Source organism: Labeo rohita, chromosome 14 (genome assembly GCF_022985175.1).
Source record: "Labeo rohita strain BAU-BD-2019 chromosome 14, IGBB_LRoh.1.0, whole genome shotgun sequence".
NCBI classification, from domain to species: Eukaryota; Metazoa; Chordata; class Actinopteri; order Cypriniformes; family Cyprinidae; genus Labeo; species Labeo rohita.
Window position 1 is genome coordinate 14,029,332 of NC_066882.1, and position 18,701 is coordinate 14,048,032.

The 18,701-nt window shown below is 38.0% G+C and overlaps 1 protein-coding gene across 6 annotated transcripts in view; it reads right to left on the reverse strand.

Annotated features, from left to right (window-relative positions):
• The window catches only part of drp2 (dystrophin related protein 2), a 178,700-nt gene that overhangs the window by 26,316 nt on the left and 133,683 nt on the right, over nt 1–18,701 (reverse strand). For all 6 annotated transcript variants that reach the window (XM_051127562.1, XM_051127561.1, XM_051127560.1 and 3 more), the window contains 7 exons: nt 17,214–17,415; nt 15,564–15,649; nt 11,314–11,471; nt 7,487–7,653; nt 5,709–5,820; nt 5,163–5,299; nt 3,932–3,997 (listed from right to left, as the gene is read on the reverse strand). In XM_051127562.1, the coding sequence (XP_050983519.1) occupies nt 3,932–3,997; nt 5,163–5,299; nt 5,709–5,820; nt 7,487–7,653; nt 11,314–11,471; nt 15,564–15,649; nt 17,214–17,415 (928 nt within the window). The remainder of the gene's footprint in view (nt 1–3,931; nt 3,998–5,162; nt 5,300–5,708; nt 5,821–7,486; nt 7,654–11,313; nt 11,472–15,563; nt 15,650–17,213; nt 17,416–18,701) is intronic.

Genomic DNA, 18,701 nt, shown 5'->3' on the forward strand with positions numbered 1-18,701 from the left:
ATCCCAGAACATTTTACGCAATCAGTCAGACGCAAATGGACCCCTGTGAAACATTAACTGGTGACAGTTGAATAAAAACAACGAATATTGTTCTGAGCAGGAACAACTAATGCAGACGGCACTGATGTGTGTTAGGGGAAACCAGACATAGCATGAGAGAAAGACAGAAGAGACAAATTTGGGGAATTAAAAAGGACAAGAGGAAGAAGTGTGCTGTGGTAAGTGATTGATATTAGGAAGGAAAGGGGGAAATGAAATAAGACATTGAAAGGCAGGAGCAGAAATCAAGCATATGACAGAGGAGGAGACAGACAGATGAAGACAAAAGGACACAGAAGCTAAAAGAGAGGGAGTGTGTGTGTGTGTGTGTGTGTGTGTGTGTGTGTGCGGGCGCTCTGGTCTATTTGTAGTACAGATAAGAGCTGCAGCAGGGTGTGAGCTGAGACAGTTGGCAGCACAGTATGGTAGGGTAGGCAATGGGCTGATCTGTGTGTTCATGTGTGCGTGTGCTTGTGTGTATTTAGGTAGTTGGCAGGGAAGTTAGTCGGGGCAGAGGAGCACATCCCTGATCGTTTGCTGCAGTTAAACCAAACCAGTCACATTGGGTGGTTTGCTTCACTGCGCTGCCACAGCCGAATTAAAGGGTTAGTTCAGCCAAACATGAAGATTTTGTCATTTACTCACATTTATGTTGTTCTGAACCCATGTGATTTTCAGATGACCCGACAGTGATTATACATTTTGCATTGATTTGTTTTCCCGTAAGACGTTCGTTCATCTTCTGAACACAATTTAAGATATTTCTGATGAAATCCGAGAGCTTTATGACCCTGTATAGACTGCAAAGCAACTGACAAGATCAAGGCCCAGAAAGTTAGTAAGGACATTATTAAAATAGTCCATGCGTCATCTGTAGTTCAACCATAATTTTATGACACAGAAGAAAAGAAATTGTTGAATAAAGTTGTTATTTTTGTTTTCTTTGCTTATAGAAAGTATTCTCATAGCTTCATAACATTACAGTTTAACCACTGATGTCACATGGACTATTTTAATGATGTCCTTACTATCTTTCTGGACCTTGAACGTAGTAGTTGCATTGCTGTCTATGCAGTGTCAGAAAGCTCTTGGATTTCATCAAAAATATCTTAATTTGTGTTCAGAAGATGAACAAAGGTCTTACAGGTTTGGAATGACATGAGGGTGAGTAATTAATGACAGAATTTTCATTTTTGGGTGAGCTATTCCTTTAACATTTATCACTTAGTAATTGTATACTGCTTTACTGTCATATTGGTTATGCTGAGTGTCAAGATATTAAACAATTTTGGATACATCAGCAGCACGGACCAATTATTCAACATGTTTCCCTCCACCAATAACCCTAGATCTCATTTATATTTGCATATATTTCAATATGCCATCAAGAGTGTTGTGAACATTCTGCTAAACTCTTCCACAGAAGAAATAAAGTTATATGGGTTTAAAACAAGAAAAGGATGAGTGAATCTTGTTAAAAACAGTTGAATTGTTTATGCATAATCCATTAAAGAAGTACTTTATAATGCACTGCATGAGATGAATATTTGTAAACCGTTATAATGTATTATAATATTTATCTATTCAGTGTTACATCTTTACAAAATATATACATTAAAACACAGCAAACAACCAATTTTAGATGTAACAAGGAATCAGCAAATATTGCAATCCATTTTAACTCTGGTTACAGTTATATAATGCATTACAATGTAAATTATGAATGCTTTTATAATGCATTATATATAAAGGCTTTAAGTAAAGTGTTACCAAAAAACATTAAACCACTCTAAGCTGGTTTGCCCTGTCTTAGTCTCCCAAACTGGTCTTTTGGCTTGTTTCAGATGAATTTGGCACAATTTTCAGCTGGTAAGAATACAGTGTCTTGCAAAAGTATTCATAACCCCTTCATTTTTTTCACATTTTGTTATGTTGCATCCTTACGTTAAACTGCTTTTCTTTTTTCCCCCACATCAGTCTACACTCCATACACCATAATGACAAAGCACAAAACAGATTTGTGCAACATTGCACATTTCTTAAAAATTAAACACTGAAATAAGTACATTGCAAAAGTATTCATACCCTTAACTCAGTATTTAGTTTTTTTGGGTATGATCTGTCAAGTTTTATACATCTACATTATCTTTATCTACACATCACGAAATTATCTGCCATTTTCACCTCACCACTTCACCTCTCAAGCTTTGTTAGCTTGGATGGGGGCTGGCAGACACTCAAGGACATTGACAGAGTTGTCTATAAGCCACTCTTGCTGTGTGCTTAGGGTCATTGTCCTGTTGAAAGGTGAACCTTCTGCACAGTCTGAGTTTCTGAATACTCTGGACTGGGTTTTAATTAAGGCTATCTCAATATTTTGGTGCATTGAGCTTTCCTTCTCCTCTGACGAGTCCCTCAGTCCCTGCCACTGAATACCAGCCCCACAGCATAAGGCTGATGCCAGCACACTTTACTATTGGGATGGTGCTCTACGGGTGATGAGCAGTGCCTGGTTTCCTCTAAATATGATGCCTGGAATTGAGGTTCATTAGACCAAAGAATCTTGTTTCTCTCAATCTGAGAGTTCTTTAGATGCTTTGTTGCAAATTCCAAGTGTGTCTTCACTGAGGAGAGGACTGAGTGTGCCATAAAGCCCAGATCAGCTGAGTGTTACGGTGATGTTTGTCCTATTGTAGGTTTCTCCCATCTGCATATATGATCGAGGAGCACAACTAGAGTGACCATCAGCTTCTTGGTCTAGTATAACAAAGCCCCTTCTACATCAATTGCTTAGTTTGGCCAGGAGGCCAGCTCAAGGAAGAGTCCTAGTTGTTCCAAACTTCTTCCATTATGGATAATGGAGGCTACATGCTTCCATGAACTTTTAATGCAGCAGATTTTTTTTTCTGAAATCTTCCCCAAATCTGTGCCTTGATGCAATGCTGTTTGTGAGCTCTACAGGCAGTTATTTTGATATCAGGGCTTGGTTTTTGCTCTGATATGCATTTTCAGCTGTTAGACCTTTTGTTGAGAGCTGTGAATATGAATGCTCCTGAGCTCATTTTCAAGTGTCCCAGAATGAATACTTATGCAATGGAATTTCATTTCAGTTTTTTATTTCTAGTAAATCTGCAAAGTTGTTACAAACCTTTTGTTTTGTCATTATGGTGTATGGAGTGTAAATTGATGTGGAAAAAGCAATTTAAAGCATTTAACATAAGGCTGCAACACAACAAAATGTGAAAAAATGAAGGGGTATGAATACCTTTGCAAGGCACTGTAGGAGGCTAACTGGATATCTACCTAAACACCTGCTTGTCTAAGCTGGAAAACCAAAAAATAAGTCTAGGCTGGTTAAAACCATTTTTTTTCAGTGAAATGACTTTAATGTGTGACTTCAAATGTGTGACGGTGACATAAGCCTGAAGTGCTACCGCACCTAATTCTAAACCCCACGGATATAACTGTAAGTATGAGCAAGCATTTTAACATGTTCGAGTACAAGTGCATGTCTGTGTGTGTTTCCAGAGCGTGTAATGTGCACTCCGTCCAGGCCAGAACGAGACTGATCCATGTTGGCAGCTCCCTCGAGCCCTCCAGACCTTGTGGGTTGAGCTTTCATTCTTCTAGTGGAAAGCAGCTGACCCCTGTCCACCCCTCTGAATGCCATCTCTCACTCTCTCTCTCTTTTTATAACCCTCCCTCTCTTTTTCACATCCCTCTCACTTCCTCCCAGGCTGTTGTTAAGGCCCTGCTGTTTGGAACACTGTGTCCATGCAAAGAGGATCAATATGCCAATCAGAGCTCAGGGGAGTGAGCAGAAGTGGCTGCTGGGAGAATATCACAGCATAAGTGAGGCGAGATCACTGTCCGTGTGAGGCTGAACTCGTACCTGCTGGCAAAATGCTCGATCCGGCTGTGTGTGTCTGCATGAGGCAGCCTGGGAGATGAGCAGGGCCTGTCAAAACAAGAACACACACATCTGTTAGCAAAGTAGCTTGTTACTGTATGTATGAACGCATAGATTTCTGGTCTTGGCCTGTCTACGAACTTGGTAAGTTTGACCCATTTGCTTGATTTAAAGGAGTTTTGGGTGCTTTCAGCTAGTCAGGATGGGAATACAGATGGATGAATGGTTAAACCAGCTGGAGACTACTTTGGCAAGGCTGGGAAACCAGCAAATTACTTAGGTTTTCATCTTTTTCTCAACTAAATTTATCATAATTTAAGGATGTTTAAATATTTTTACTGGATATAAAGTCAAAAACAAGTTGGCCTAAAATGGTTTGTGGGTTTTAGCTGGTCTTTCAACCTAGCTAGGCTGATCCGTTTGCTCTCTTCAGAGGAGTTTTGGGCATTTTAAGATATAGTAAGTCGATGACCAGTTAAACCAGCTGAAAGAGCAGCTTGAACAGTTTTTATCATTACCTTAACAAAATTTATCTGGTTTTAAGGATGTTTAGATATCTTTATAAGAAAGTACGATGAAAATAAGATGGTCTAAAATGGTTTGTGGGTCTTAGCTGGTCTCACAACCTAGCCAGACTGATCCGTTTACTTGCTTTAGATGAGTTTTGGAAGTTTACAGCTAACAGGACGTTTAACAGGAACTAAGTTAATCATGTAGGTCTTTATGTTTATCTGAACTAAATTTATCTGTTTTTAAGGATGTTTAGGTACATTTACTGGAAAGCAAGACAAAAATAAGATGGCCTAAGATGGTTTGTGGGTCTTAGCTGGTCTTCCAACCTAGCCAGGCTGATCCGATTGCTCCCTTCAGAGGAGTTTTGGGCACTTTAAGATAGGAAAACAGTTGGACAACCAGCTAATCCAAATGGCAGACCAGCTTAATCCAGCCAAGACCAACAAAGCATCTAGGTTTATTAAATTTTTATTACATTTTTTATTAGATTTTTCAACTCCTTCAAAACCTGTCAGCAGACCAGCTAATGCCATCAAGGCATGTTAAGCTGGTTTAAAATGTTTCTTTTCAACAGGGAAGAAAACAACTGCTTGCAGTGCACTGTGTTCAGTCCCTCAGTTCTCCACTTATAAACCTTCAAAAAGAGCACAACGGCGCTTAGGTGTGATTCTCATCAGCAGAGACAGGAAGTCAGACTCACGTCTCAGAGCTCTCCACCTCCAGTACTGATTGAACAGGCAGGTATCCCCTCTGAGGGTGTTTACTAAAATACTGCTTCGAGCGGAACTTGTTTTTTAGCGTCTTTGCAAAGTCCCGCATCTTCTCGCCTGAGGTCGTCTGGAACGAGAGAGAGAGACAGAAAGAGAGCCAGTGGAGAGAAAAATGAAAGAACATGAGCGATTGAGACACAACACATCCCCTTAGTAACATTCCTCCGACACACAGCCAGTACATCAGTTCCTCCACAGAACATTCGTCTTCCTCCCATCTCAATCTATCATCTTTTGAGCAGCCACAGAAAGCCGGTGCATAATAAGACGCCCACCTATAAAACTCAGACTGGAGCATGGGAAAACCATTAAGCAAATGGCCTTGTGCTGTATTTCACTGCAGGAGATCAATTTGGTTCAATTCATATTTATTTTGCGTAGTGCCTTGTACAATAGTGATTGAATTTGAAACCTTTGAGCAAGCACAAAGCTGCCAGTTGGCAAGGAAAAAACTGCAAGTAACAAAGCATATGTACCGGGGTGTAGTACTCCATGATGGGGTAGTGTAGTTTCTTGCCCTTGGTAGTCCGGCCCGTCAGGAAACATGTTTGGCAGATGTCCACATTGAACTGTTTCAGACTTCGGTATCTGAAACAAAAAGAGGCGTATTTTACATCAAAATATTGATGTGTTAATTGCAGGATTGAGAACAGATTAAAATAATGAATCTCAACTACCCTGCTGATAATAACGATTTAAGACTAGCAGGGTGCTTTATGCTGGATAGTAATTGTTTAGTGTAGGCCTAAATGGGGAGTCATTATAGACACTTGTGATCACCACCAAAACTCGGCTGTTTCTGCTAAAGTAGACTGATTATGATAACATTTTGGTTAAGGTAACAGACATACATACAAAACAGACATATAAAACACAATATTACTACCATTCAGAAGTTTGGGGTTGGTGAGATGCTTTAATGTTTTTAAAAATAAGTCTGTCATTCTCACCAAGGCTGCATTTATTTGATCAAAAATACAGTAAAATACTAATATTGTAAAATATAATTACAATTTTAAAATAACAATTTATTTATCAATAATGAATAACTTCTTACTTAAAATAACTTAAAAAACTTACTGACCCCAAATTTGAATAGTAGTGAACATAACATATTCTGGTTAATAAGCAACAGAGTAGTCCTATCTTTTTATTTTTATTTTTTTTTTTTGCTTAATTTGACCTCTTTTAAGCATACAGTGCATTCAATTTTAATGCATTCAGTTTCCTTTTGAAGGAAAAATGCATAAATAAGTGATGAAAATAAGTATGATTAAAACTTAAATATCAAAAATAAATAATAAATGAAAATACGTAACAAAGATTTTTGCCAAATGAAAAAATAAAATGAATATAAATTTAACAGTATTCACTAGGGATGTTCATTTCGGTTATTTTTCCTAACCCGACAGCCGACGCTTGTTAACCGATTATTAATAGTTAACCAACCAGATTATTTTCAATTAGAATTTAGTTATTTTAGAAAGGGTAAGTCTCTGTGACCCGTTAAAAATACCAAAATTTGTTTTACAGGGATTAATTTTGCATGTGCAAAAAGCAGCAAACAACAGAACATGAGGATTCACATGAACACATCATGTATGCGAACGGAGAAAAACATAATAAAGCTAGGCTATACATACAGGTGCATCTCAATAAATTAAAATGTCATGGAAAAGTTAATTTATTTCAGTAATTCAACTAAAATTGTGAAACTCGTGTATTAAATAAATTCAATTTATGTTTATAGTGTTTGTAAACATTTCACATTGGCATCAGGTCTATTTAATAAGAGTGTAATAATAAAATGCAAATTAACGTTATAGGCCTACGCGATTTATCTTTTTTTTTTTTCAAAAATGCAATTTTATTTTATTTTAACCATCCAGCAAACGTTCTGAAATACTTTGATAAATTACTGAAAAAAAAAATTAAATTACCTTTTAAACCGTTTAACTGACTGTACTAATCGGTCAAAATTCTTTCTGTCGGTTAACGGTTAACTGGTTAAAATGAGCATCCCTAGTATTCACACACTCAATTAAGCCCAACCCTAATTAATTTACACAAATCCAGTCCATTAACAACCCTCCTTATACAGTTCTTAACTTTCATCCTATTACCTCAAAGCCTTTGATCAACTAAAAGAAGATTTTTGAATAATTTATTTTGAGCAGTTAAAAAACAAAGAGAGAAAGATCTATGCCATCTTTCTCCAAAAGAAAAAAAATGACTCAGCACTGCAGCAACTCACCTGAAGCCCTTGATTGGGCACTGCTTACAGATGTAGCAGCGTGCCTGGTGCTTGGCGGTCTCAGCCACGGTCACCCGGTGCAAAACAGGAAGCCACACCACCGACTGAGGCTCTAGGCTCATCCATTCCAGAAAGTGAGACACCTCGATTGCTGACTTACCTGGAGCCTAAAGGTAGACACAGAAGACACGCAGGAGAAAGATAAAAATCACACCGCAACAAGTAGCATGAATCCAGATACCCAGAAGACATATTGTTCATTATGCACGCCTAATTAAGCACCAAAACAACTTCTGGTAGCTGATGGGCACAAGCACCCTATCAGAGCATGTCCCTTAAAAGTACTCATGCGAGACAGGGCAATCACTGCTCCGTGAAAGGGAAGGATACAATCTTAGAAAGGCTGCCCCTTGTTATAGTGACACAGTGGGAAACGGATGACAAGCAATAACCCTAATAAAAGAGGATGACATAAAAATCTGGAACGTGCTAAATTCTCATTAAATACGCATCGAAGATGCATTAAAAGGTTGATTTCCCTTGGGCACACTCTGAAGCTCGGGCAGAGCTTTATAATTAACATGAGTATCTCTAGCATGGTCCTTAGTAGTCGCTGGAGTGTGTCGTTTCCTGAGAGGGCAAGACAGTATGTGTGTGTCTCTTTAGCAGTGTTTGTAGTCTGGGACTGAGACCAAAGTGTGCAGTGTGGAGTTGAGTGGAAGACTCCAGAAGTTTCACTGAAACAACAAAAGAAGTTCTTCTAAACAGTGCAAACCACAGGGACAGCCGAGAGTTTCCCATGAGACCATCTATAACTTCAAACAAAGTGAACCAGTCTTTTCATCTAGACACACGCTGAAACACACGCCAACCGGCTGACTGCGTCTTTCTCGGTCTGTCATGATTAACGCACCCAGTGAAAAAAAAAGTGTAATTAGAAAGCACTGATTGAATTCTTCCAGAATTATGAAGGCAGACATGGAACAAACGTGAAAATAAATGAATTTTAATTATGTGTGCTTGAAATCGCACACATGCTCTTGAATGGAACAGGATTTAATTAAGAGCAGGCAGACCTAAGAATGAAAGGTTTGAGGCCAGTCCACAGGAAATCTGTGCCCTACGCCAATTTCATAATTAGGCCGTCAGTGGAATGAAATGCCAGAAGGTTACGTTCCACCACGATGCCCCTGCATTTTCTGAATTACAGCCTCATAAGTATAAAGATAGATGAGAGGATGTCAGCGGGCATTACACCTTCATTTTCCTTAATTAGCATAGACTATCAAAGTCTGGAACACACTCTGTTCAAGCATATGAACCCAAACTCTTTGGAAAGCTTGATTCCACATAGTTGTGTTCCGCAATTCAATATACACTACTGTTAAAAAAATTGGGTACGAATTTTGGTTTTGAAGAAATCAATACTTTCAATCAGGATGCATTTAACTGCTCAAAAGTGACAGTAAAGACTTTATACTGTTATAAAGAAATTCCATTTCAAATAAATGCTGTCCTTTTGAACTTTCAAAGAATCCTGAAAAAGTGTATCACGGTTTCAAACTAAAATATTAATCAACATGATTGCTTTCAACTGTGAAAATGATTTTGTTTCAAGCACAAAGTCCACATATTATCAGCATCATTTCTGACGGAACATGTGACATGGCTGAAAATTCAGCTTCGCCAGCACAAAAATAAATTACATTTTAAAATAGAAAACACTTTGCTTTAATTGTAATAATATTTCACAATATTACAGTTTTACTGTATTTTTGATCAAAATAAATGCAGCCTTGGTAAACATAAGAGACTTATTTCAAAAACATAAAAAATCTTCATGAGCTCAAGCTTTTAAACATTAGTGTTAAAGGAAACCCTGGGTATTAAAACTGGTGTGGCTTAATATAAGGTTAATGATGTCTCTTACTGAAATATGTAGTAGAAACCCATGAAAGATTTACATTATTTTATATTTTATTAATAGTATAACCGTAGGATTAAACCAAATACCATACCATCCGTTTTTTTTTTCCCCACAAGAGTCTAAACGCCCCTGGATATCGACTGAAATCTCCTTCAGTAGCCTCAGTGTCTTGACAAGAGTTGCATGTTTACATCTTGCCAGAATGGCATCTAACGTGTCCTTTCTCTGCAGTTTATATACACTTTTAGTAGCTGTGGTCTACTAAAAGCCTCAAGGGCATCAGGGCTAAAAAGGAGAGAACAAAGACACGGGTCTTTAGGAAGTTTTTTTCGTCCACAGGCATCTTCCCATTCTTTTCTCCTCTTCTTATTGCTAGGAAAGCAGTGAAGACTTACATCACTTCTCTTGTTGCCCTTTGACTGAAAATTACAATCAAAAGCCCCACAATGTGGCATCTTATAAGCATTTTATTTTCCGAGTTGTGGTAAAAATAGCAACAGCTAGCGCCAGTAGCTCACTGAGTATATGACGTATACCCACTTCTTTATCAGTCGCTTTGCCAAATCATAACAGTCCACCACATAAATAGCTAATTCAGTTGCATGTAAATAAATGCAAACATTTCTTAAAAACTCCCAGTAAGGACAGTGATGCAGTCAGGACTGTGGCGCCGGCTTCCTTTGAAATATGTTTGATGATTGCGCCTGATGCACCCGCGTCCACTCCGTCCACTACACTATGGTGCACAGTGTGGTAAAATAATAATTATTTTTGATTACTAATTTGAATCAGTACATTATAATGAAAATAATACCTTAAAAATGAAAAGAAGCAGGTTTTTACGATCAGAAATTTTTTAAACCGGTGAATAATTTATTCCGGGGGCTTAAATTAATGCGTATTCTCCAGGCACCACTACACCACTGGCACCTCCCATAGTCCAAAAAATTTATAAAACGATATGGATTTTTTAAATAACGTAAATCTTTCATGGGCTTTCTACTACATAGTTCAGTAAGAGACATAATTTAGATTATATTAAGCAAAACTTAATAACTGGGGTTCCCTTTAAATTTAGGTAAAGTGTATAATTTCTCTGCCTGTAGCATCAATAGCAAAACCACTGACTTCCAGACAGGTTTCCTAAACATTTGCAAACTAGTCCTGCTAGTTATATTCAAAAATCACTGACTAGCTTCTAATTTGGTTAACTGAATAACAACACATCTGGTTTAAGATTTATGTGTTTTTTTAAATACTTTTCTGCATACCAGGAACATAGAAAGACAAAAGTAAGCCAAGTCTAACCTGTCTCTCTGTGGTGTGATTAAAATATTGCAGCCAATAGCTGATGGGGAGTGTTTAGGGAAATGTTTAAAAATAGCCATTGCTTTTGCTATTTAGTTTAGTGGCGTTAATGGCATTGAAATTATGCACTCCACCTCTAATGGCACAGATGTTTGAAAGTAACTCTATTGCCCCCTTGAGTATGCAACTTTGGTGCTGGCACAGTGAAGAAGAAATGCACATTTAATAAGCACAACAGGACCACCAAGTACTGACCAAGCATTTGCGTAGAGCATGTTTCTGGTCAGTGACTCACTAAAACCCAAAGGAATAAAGTCACAGAACAGCTCTTTAATCTCTGTGCGTTCCAGCCCAAAAACCCAGGAGAAGCAGAGCCTAGTTAGGATAGAGCGAGGGCGAGGGAGGAATGTGACAGGCAATAAAGAAGGAAAGTGAGAAAGTGTGCCTCTGGTACAAATATTTAAGAAGATTTGCTCATCACAGATAGCAAAGCGTCTGTGTAGAGGGAGGCCCTTTCATCATACAAACAGAAAGCATATCAGAGAAAATGAGATACTGAATGAGAGAATCTGTTTAGATAAAGAAGTCTTACCATTCGAAAGCAGCTGCGGACACTGGGCTCCACGTTGCTCCCTCCGAACGCCGCCACCTCCCCGAGCTGCCGAGGGATTTGAATGGCCTCGTGCAGTAAGAGACTGAGATGCTTCTGATCTGTCAGTCCACCTGGACCGCACACCTGTCTGAAAAGGTCTGAAATACACACACACACAGACACAGAAGACCTGGCTGAATGCTGAACTAAAAGGAGACACCAGTGAAAAGGAGCTTTGTGCCAGTGTGTAGAAACCTGGAGGTGGGCAAACTGTGAATGTGAGACTTAAATGGCTTTAGGTTATAGAGGTGTGAGGCGAGATGGCTCACACTTTAATGTGCGAAATGCTGGCACTGCAAAAAATACATTTTTTTAATCAGTGTTTTTCAAGGTTAAAGGGTTCATCGGATGCAAAATTCACTTTTAAGTGTTGTTTGATTATAAATGTGTCTGTCAGTGTGAGTTTACAACCACCCTACAATGCTAAAAATCTTTTTTTAAATCCCCATAAATCATAACCACTTTTTCAGATCAAGCCATTCACAGATTTTTTGCCATAGTTCACGGCTCTAGTTCTGCACAGGCCCCTCCCACGTCTGTTGACTGACACTGGTGTTTTAGTGTAGACCCGCCTTGAATGAGCTGTAAACAGTCCACCATTGTTTCGACGCTGGAGCAGGTGTAGACAAGAATGTGTCCTAAGCAATTGAGGTGTTTTGTTGTTGAATGTAATAATGGAAATAGTAGTCATCATTTACTCCCAACATCTGGGCCACTGAAAACGCAGAGAATTACTTTTGTTTTTGAAGGGATCTACCTAAATAGTTAGCTTAAAAAGTTCAGTGACGAAAAACTAAAGTTAACTGCTCGTCACCCCACGGAAGAGAGGGGCGGGGTGAGCAAAGCTCATTAGCATTTAAAGGGACATGCACCGAAACGGGTCACTGTGAACAGAGCTGTTTCTGACAAGGTGAAAAGGGTGTTTTTTACACTACCATTGAAAAATTTTATCCAAAGTAAGTTATAGACTTTTCATTAAGACCCTAAAAAAATCATATCAACTTGTGGAAAATGGGCATCTGATGACCCTTATAAAAAAAACTTTTATTACAGAATATATGAATACGCTTATTTTTCTTCCCCCTCTGACCAGTGTTGTTATTGTTTAATAAAACAAAAAAAAGATTTGTTAATTGAAATAAAGCTGAAATACAATAAAACGTAAATATTTTATGAAAAACTGAAATGTAAAAAGATATATATAATTAGAAATGTGTAAGTAACTGAAGTAAATGGAAGCACTAAAATTACTAAAACTAAAATTGGGATAAAATTATATTAAAGCTAAGCAGAAATATTTAAATAAACAAAAACTAATCAAAATGTCAAAAGCACAAACCAAAATGACTACACCAGACATTAAAATGAAAACTAAAAATATAAAAATAAAAACAAATTTAAAATAAATAATAATAAAATAACATTCTCGTTTAAACTATAAATATCCTTAAATTAAAAAATAGAAAAACAACAACTTTTAAGGGTTAAAAGGAATAGTTCACCCAAAAATGAAAAGTCTGTCATTAATTACTCATGCAATCCATCAAGCATAGCACTCTCATGAACATGCATTGAAGACTGACACGAAAGAGAAAAAAATGTTAAAGTCTTTATTTTTGCTTTCTTTGTGCACAAAAAGTATTCTCATAGCTTCATTACATTAAGATTGAACCACTGATGTCACATGGACTCTTTTTTTCCATGTCCTTACTACCTTTCTGGGCCATGAACTTGGTAGTTACATTGCAGTCTTTTGGATTTCATCAAAAAATATCTTAACTTGTGTTCCAAAGATGAATGAAGATCTTAGAACAACATGAGGGTGAGTAATTGACAGAATTTTTATTTTTGGGTGAACTATCCCTTTAAAGGTATATTCTCCAAAAAGAAGTTGTGTAACAAACTAAAAATATTTGATAAGCAAGAAAATCATTTTTGGCAGAGTGGAGTCTGGCAAGATATGCATGCACTGGTGTGAACAAAAGGCTAACATTAGCCGAGAGAGCCGAATGGCTCAAACAGCGTGTGTCATAAATCTAGCCATCACTGAGCAGAATGATCCTGACAGGAGTGAGAATGTTCTCTGCAGTGCCAGTAAAAATAGCACCATCTAAAGTGGCTGGCACACACAGACCTTCCTGCTGTGCGGGCACACACATTCACACCAACATGTAAACCAGCCTCATACATAGTCTAGTCCAAGGACAGATTATGGATGGGTCAATCAGGGCCAAAGCCCCGCATGCTCTGACTGTCAGGGGCCTCCAGCTGAGAGCCACAACACCCAAAAACAAGCCACTGTAGATGTAAAACTGATATAGACAGATGAACAGTGCTTTTTGCCAGTGGCTGTTGGCATGATATGAAATAAACAAAGAAATGAGAGATGTTATTTGCTCCTGGCCCCTCCTCAGCACTCACAGAAAGCTTTATTGCAGCTTTGATGTTGTATAATAGTCACTGTACACTGGTGACTCTTTTAGAAAGTATTGTAGCTTCAACAATATTATTGTACAATTTTATTGTAACTGCTTGTATTTGTGACTGTACATATTGAAATCAGGACTTTATTACAAAGTCAAGTCAGTATTCCTTGACTGGTTTCTAGTTTGGTCAAAGGCTGGTATAAGTTGTTACACCACCAAAATGCCAGCTACTTATGGTAAACAAGCTGGATTTGGAACATGCCCAATAAATGATCAATCTGAACCAGTTTAGACCTGATAAAAACAACCCAACGTGTTCCAAAACACAGCTTTCATCTGAAACAGAATGTTCCAACAGGGATAAATTGGAATTTCCACAAAGAGGCTGATGCCTCAGGGCCCCGCAGAGCCATAATCTGCACATGGCTTATGTGCTTTTTACTATAGAAATGGCAAAGAAATACATCAAGACTGACCAATCATTCAGTGCTCACTATCTTTACAATTATAAAACATTTTAGGCAATGTTTAGAAGTTATGATTGTTGTATTCTGACCCAAGGATGTCACCTCTGGCTTGGACTCTTCATCTCCTGCTTATGTCTGCCCTATCAAATTACCCCCTAAACCCACTCTCACAACAGCAGATGAGATTTTAGGCCACAGATGAAATTTTAAAGCATTAGAGGAGATTGGAAGGGAAACCCCATGAGAGAAAGACTAGGATTTAGCACTGTGACAGAGTCATTTTGGTTTTACTTTAGTGTTACTGAACCACAGATTAAAAACAAAAAAATGTGGTGTGGGGGGTCAGATTTTGCTGATATTGTGGAGTCCAAAAATCCTAACAACTATAGTAAAACTTGAAATACCATTAAAACCATCTATTAAAAATAGAAAACAGTTATTATTAATTGTGATAATACTTCACAGTATTACTGTTCTTAGTGTATTTTTGATCAAATAAATTAAGGTTTGGTGAGGAATAGGACTGTTAGTAACGTTTTTTTTTTTTTTTTTTTTGTTTGTTTTTTTGGTAATCGAATAATCGGTCAATTATGCTGATGATTAATTGACAATAACAATTGCCTACAGAAGGGTACCAACAGCTTGGCGATTGTTTTTACACTTTACTGCATCTAATCCTTGTTTAATATTAAGTAAACAACATTAAAGGTAAATATTTACTTAATCTTTAATATTTGGTCATTTCTTTATGACAGAAATGCCACAGCCACTGTCATTTCTTAAACATCAAAAAGAGTAAACTCTGAGTTAGCATATTGAGAAAGATATTGATGTACTCTCCTGTGTTTGCATAGGTTTATTAATGATTTACCTTACAAATCTGATGAAATGGCCTTCCTAGATGAACGTTATAATAAACAAAAAAAAAACAACAATATGCAGAGATAGAGTTTAGACTTACGGTATTTTGCCGGTTACTTAACACGGGCAAAATGCAATCACGGATTTTTAAAAATCGAGTACTGGAAATGAACTGAGGAACTGTGACCGTCCTAGTGATGATTTAAGAAACTTTGTTCAGAAACATAAAAAAATCTTTCCAACCCCAAACTTTTGAACAGTAGCGTATGTTCTGGAGACCAATGGTGGGTAAAATATAGCTTAAAAGCATCATAAATCATGTCTTCATGAATAAATGTTTCCGTAAGGATTTAGGGGTAGATATTAAGGACAGAAAATTTTGAACACAGACTGTACGGAAAGACATCAAGGTGATGTGACAGGGCTCTCTACTTACATTTATACTTTTCCTGGATGTCTGCGTTGCATAGAATAACCAGGCCTGTTTTGAAGGAGAGCACTCGCATCTTACCATTACGACCACTAGAAAAAGAAACACAAACACACATTTAAAAATTCACTGAGGTTCTTCTACATATACTGAAAAATCTTGTCAATTAGTACAACTATAAAGTAAGTGGCACCAAACAGGACTGAAAGGCCCTGCATCATGTTGTACGGTCTGCTCAATGCATTTCAGCAACTACACAATGCAAAAAACAAAAATCATCCCAGCAGCTGCCTCTTCTCACTACAGTCATTAACAAGCTACCACGGATATATGGTCAACATATGAAGTTACTCTGGAAAAGTAGCCTATCTTCCTCCAAGCCATCTGAATCCTTAATGAGGAGGCTGCCAGTAGCTGAGCAAAATACAGCGATGCAGCAAGTATATATACACAGTGAACTTTGGATATTTGTATAGCGGTACATTTCTTGTCTTATTCAATGTTTAATGCTTACAGGAAAAGACATGTTACATTTATTGCACCAGATAGGTCTGTCAAAAAAAGATTCCAAAACAGGTCAGGAAGCATTTAAGCTCCACCGAGTTTGCACCAGCAAATCTAAACAGATTGCTGTACAAACACAAGGAAATTCTAGAAAACTGATCAAATGCTACCAAATCACATTTTGCTTTGTATAACAAGAAATCCCCTTGTCAGTATTGCTACTAAAGGGAACATTTCCTACCTTGTTTGGCTTTCTTGTTTGACTGAGCGCTTGTCATTATCATCCTCATGCATGCTGCTCATTCTTATTCACATCCAGCGTTTGTAGCAAAACAAAAAAGCAATTACTACCAATTATTCGCAGGGTGAGAGCTCTGATTTCCAGTCATTAGCAGCAGGTAGTTAAGAGTCTGGTATATATTTGAGACAAATTCCCAGATGGATAATGAAAAACAAATAAATATTTAAATAAATTCATCCCTTTTTTTAAAGGTTGGCTAAGAAGCTAAGAGCTTGGCACAGAATGCGATACTTGGAGTCAAGCAGTGGGGCTTTTAACTCCTACAGTCTGATTAGTTGCCTGCTGGTGATGTCTCAGCGCCGTAGTCATCTTCTAATTCACTTAACCGTGGAACACGGAGAACACGCTTTTGCCTATGGGTGAGAGATTTAAGGTTCAATGACGTATAAGAGTGTCCACATTAAATAAAAAGGAAAAACCGAGAGCTTTCTGACCCTGCATAGACAGCTGACACATTCAAGGCCCAGAAAGTTAGTAAGGACATTGTTAAACTAGTCCTTGTGACATCAGTGGTACCTTCATACAATTAGGGTTGAATCACTGATGTCATGTGGACTATTATACGTCCTTAGTACCTTTCTGGACCTTGAACGTGGTAGTTGCGTTGCGGTCTATGCAGGGTCGGAAGGCTCTCGGATTTCATCAAAAATATCTTAATTTGTGTTCCGAAGATGAACGAAGATCTTACAGGTTTGGAACTACATGAGGGTGAATAATTAATGACAGAATGTTCATTTTTTGTGCGACTGACCAGTACAAGCGTCTCACAGACAGCAGGAGGGTGCAGGGTTTGTTTGGCATCATTTGTGGGAGCAGGTCAAATGGGTTGCAAGTGACATTACCGTCAGTACCTGTCATAAACATTCAGCAGCCAGTTGAGACACATGTCGACGCACAGGGGGATATTGATCAGAACGGACCTCTCCTCCTCTAGCTTCTCATACAGGGAAGTGAGAGCGTGGATGACCTCGACCACATCCATCACGTGCTCTGCATGCTGCAGCTCCTGTTCTCTAAACACGTCCACCACGCTGCTCAACTTTAGCAGGTCCACTAAAACACACACACATACACACATATTGTAAATAGGCCAGATGCTTATTACTGTACGTGCGTGGAGTGTTAACTAATTGGATTTGACTGCTATCACATCATTTCCTCTGGCAATTTCTAGTGCGGCAGTGAGAGCACAGGGTTAAGGCTGTATGCTGATGTCATCCTAATTGGATAATGAGCTGAAATATGGAAGCTGAGTGGCCATGGTGCTTTCAGGGCTAGGTGGGCAGCTAGAGACTCTAACAGGCCTTTGTAGATGTTCATTTTATACAGCCATCCTCAATCATCAGAGCCAGGCTCACAAAACAGCACCGTTTCTATAGCAGCCTGGTTATTAATTCGGCTAATGACATGGACTAGCAAACCAGGAGTGAGAGAGAGAGAGAGACAGAGAGAGAGAGATGCGAGCAGTAACTGTTGTCCTGAGAGATGTTAAAAGGCACATTCCAGTCTCAGTAGTGGATTCAACCTGCTTATGCAGCACTTAACATGTTTTCTTCATGAGGATGATTCTACAAAACAGGTGCCATCTGTTTTTCATCAAGCACATGTGTAAAAATATAAAAGAAACAAACAGCTGACGCTGAGCTTCTACTGTTATTACAGACATTTTTCTAAACATTTACAAAATCCAGGAATTAATTTAAACCGATTTTTTTCTCTTTCTCCATACAGTGTGTGTGTGTGTTAACTAATAAAAAATGCTTTGAAATTCTGAAATTTCTTTCACATTTTGTACATGGCGTCATCCTTTCAAGATGTGAACTTTTCAAGGACAAGTCAAAGTGTCTTCAATTACTCAAGCATTTGTTTTGACATGTTTGTCTATTGAGGACAACCTTAAACATTGCTTTGCCTTGAAGCAAATTTGTACAAAACAAGCAGTAGTTTCACAACCTTGAGTAAAAAGCTTGCAGTGTTGAAATAAACTGTAAAACCATCCTGTAAACTTTCTGAAAACATGGTTTTATGTGTGCATGTCTTGCGAAAGTATGCATACTCCTTTATTTTTTTCACCTTTTATGTTGCAGCCTTATGTTAAACTACTTTAAATTACTTTTTTCCCCACATCAATTTACATTCCATACACCATAATGACAAAGCAAAAACAGATTTGTGACAACTTTGCAAATGTATTAAAAATAAAACACTGAAATATGTACATTGCATAAGTATTCATACCCTTAACTCAGTACTTAGCTGAAGCAGCTTTACAGCTTAAAGTCTTTTTTGGGTATGATGTGACAAGATTTTCACATCTGCATTTGGCAATGATCTACCAT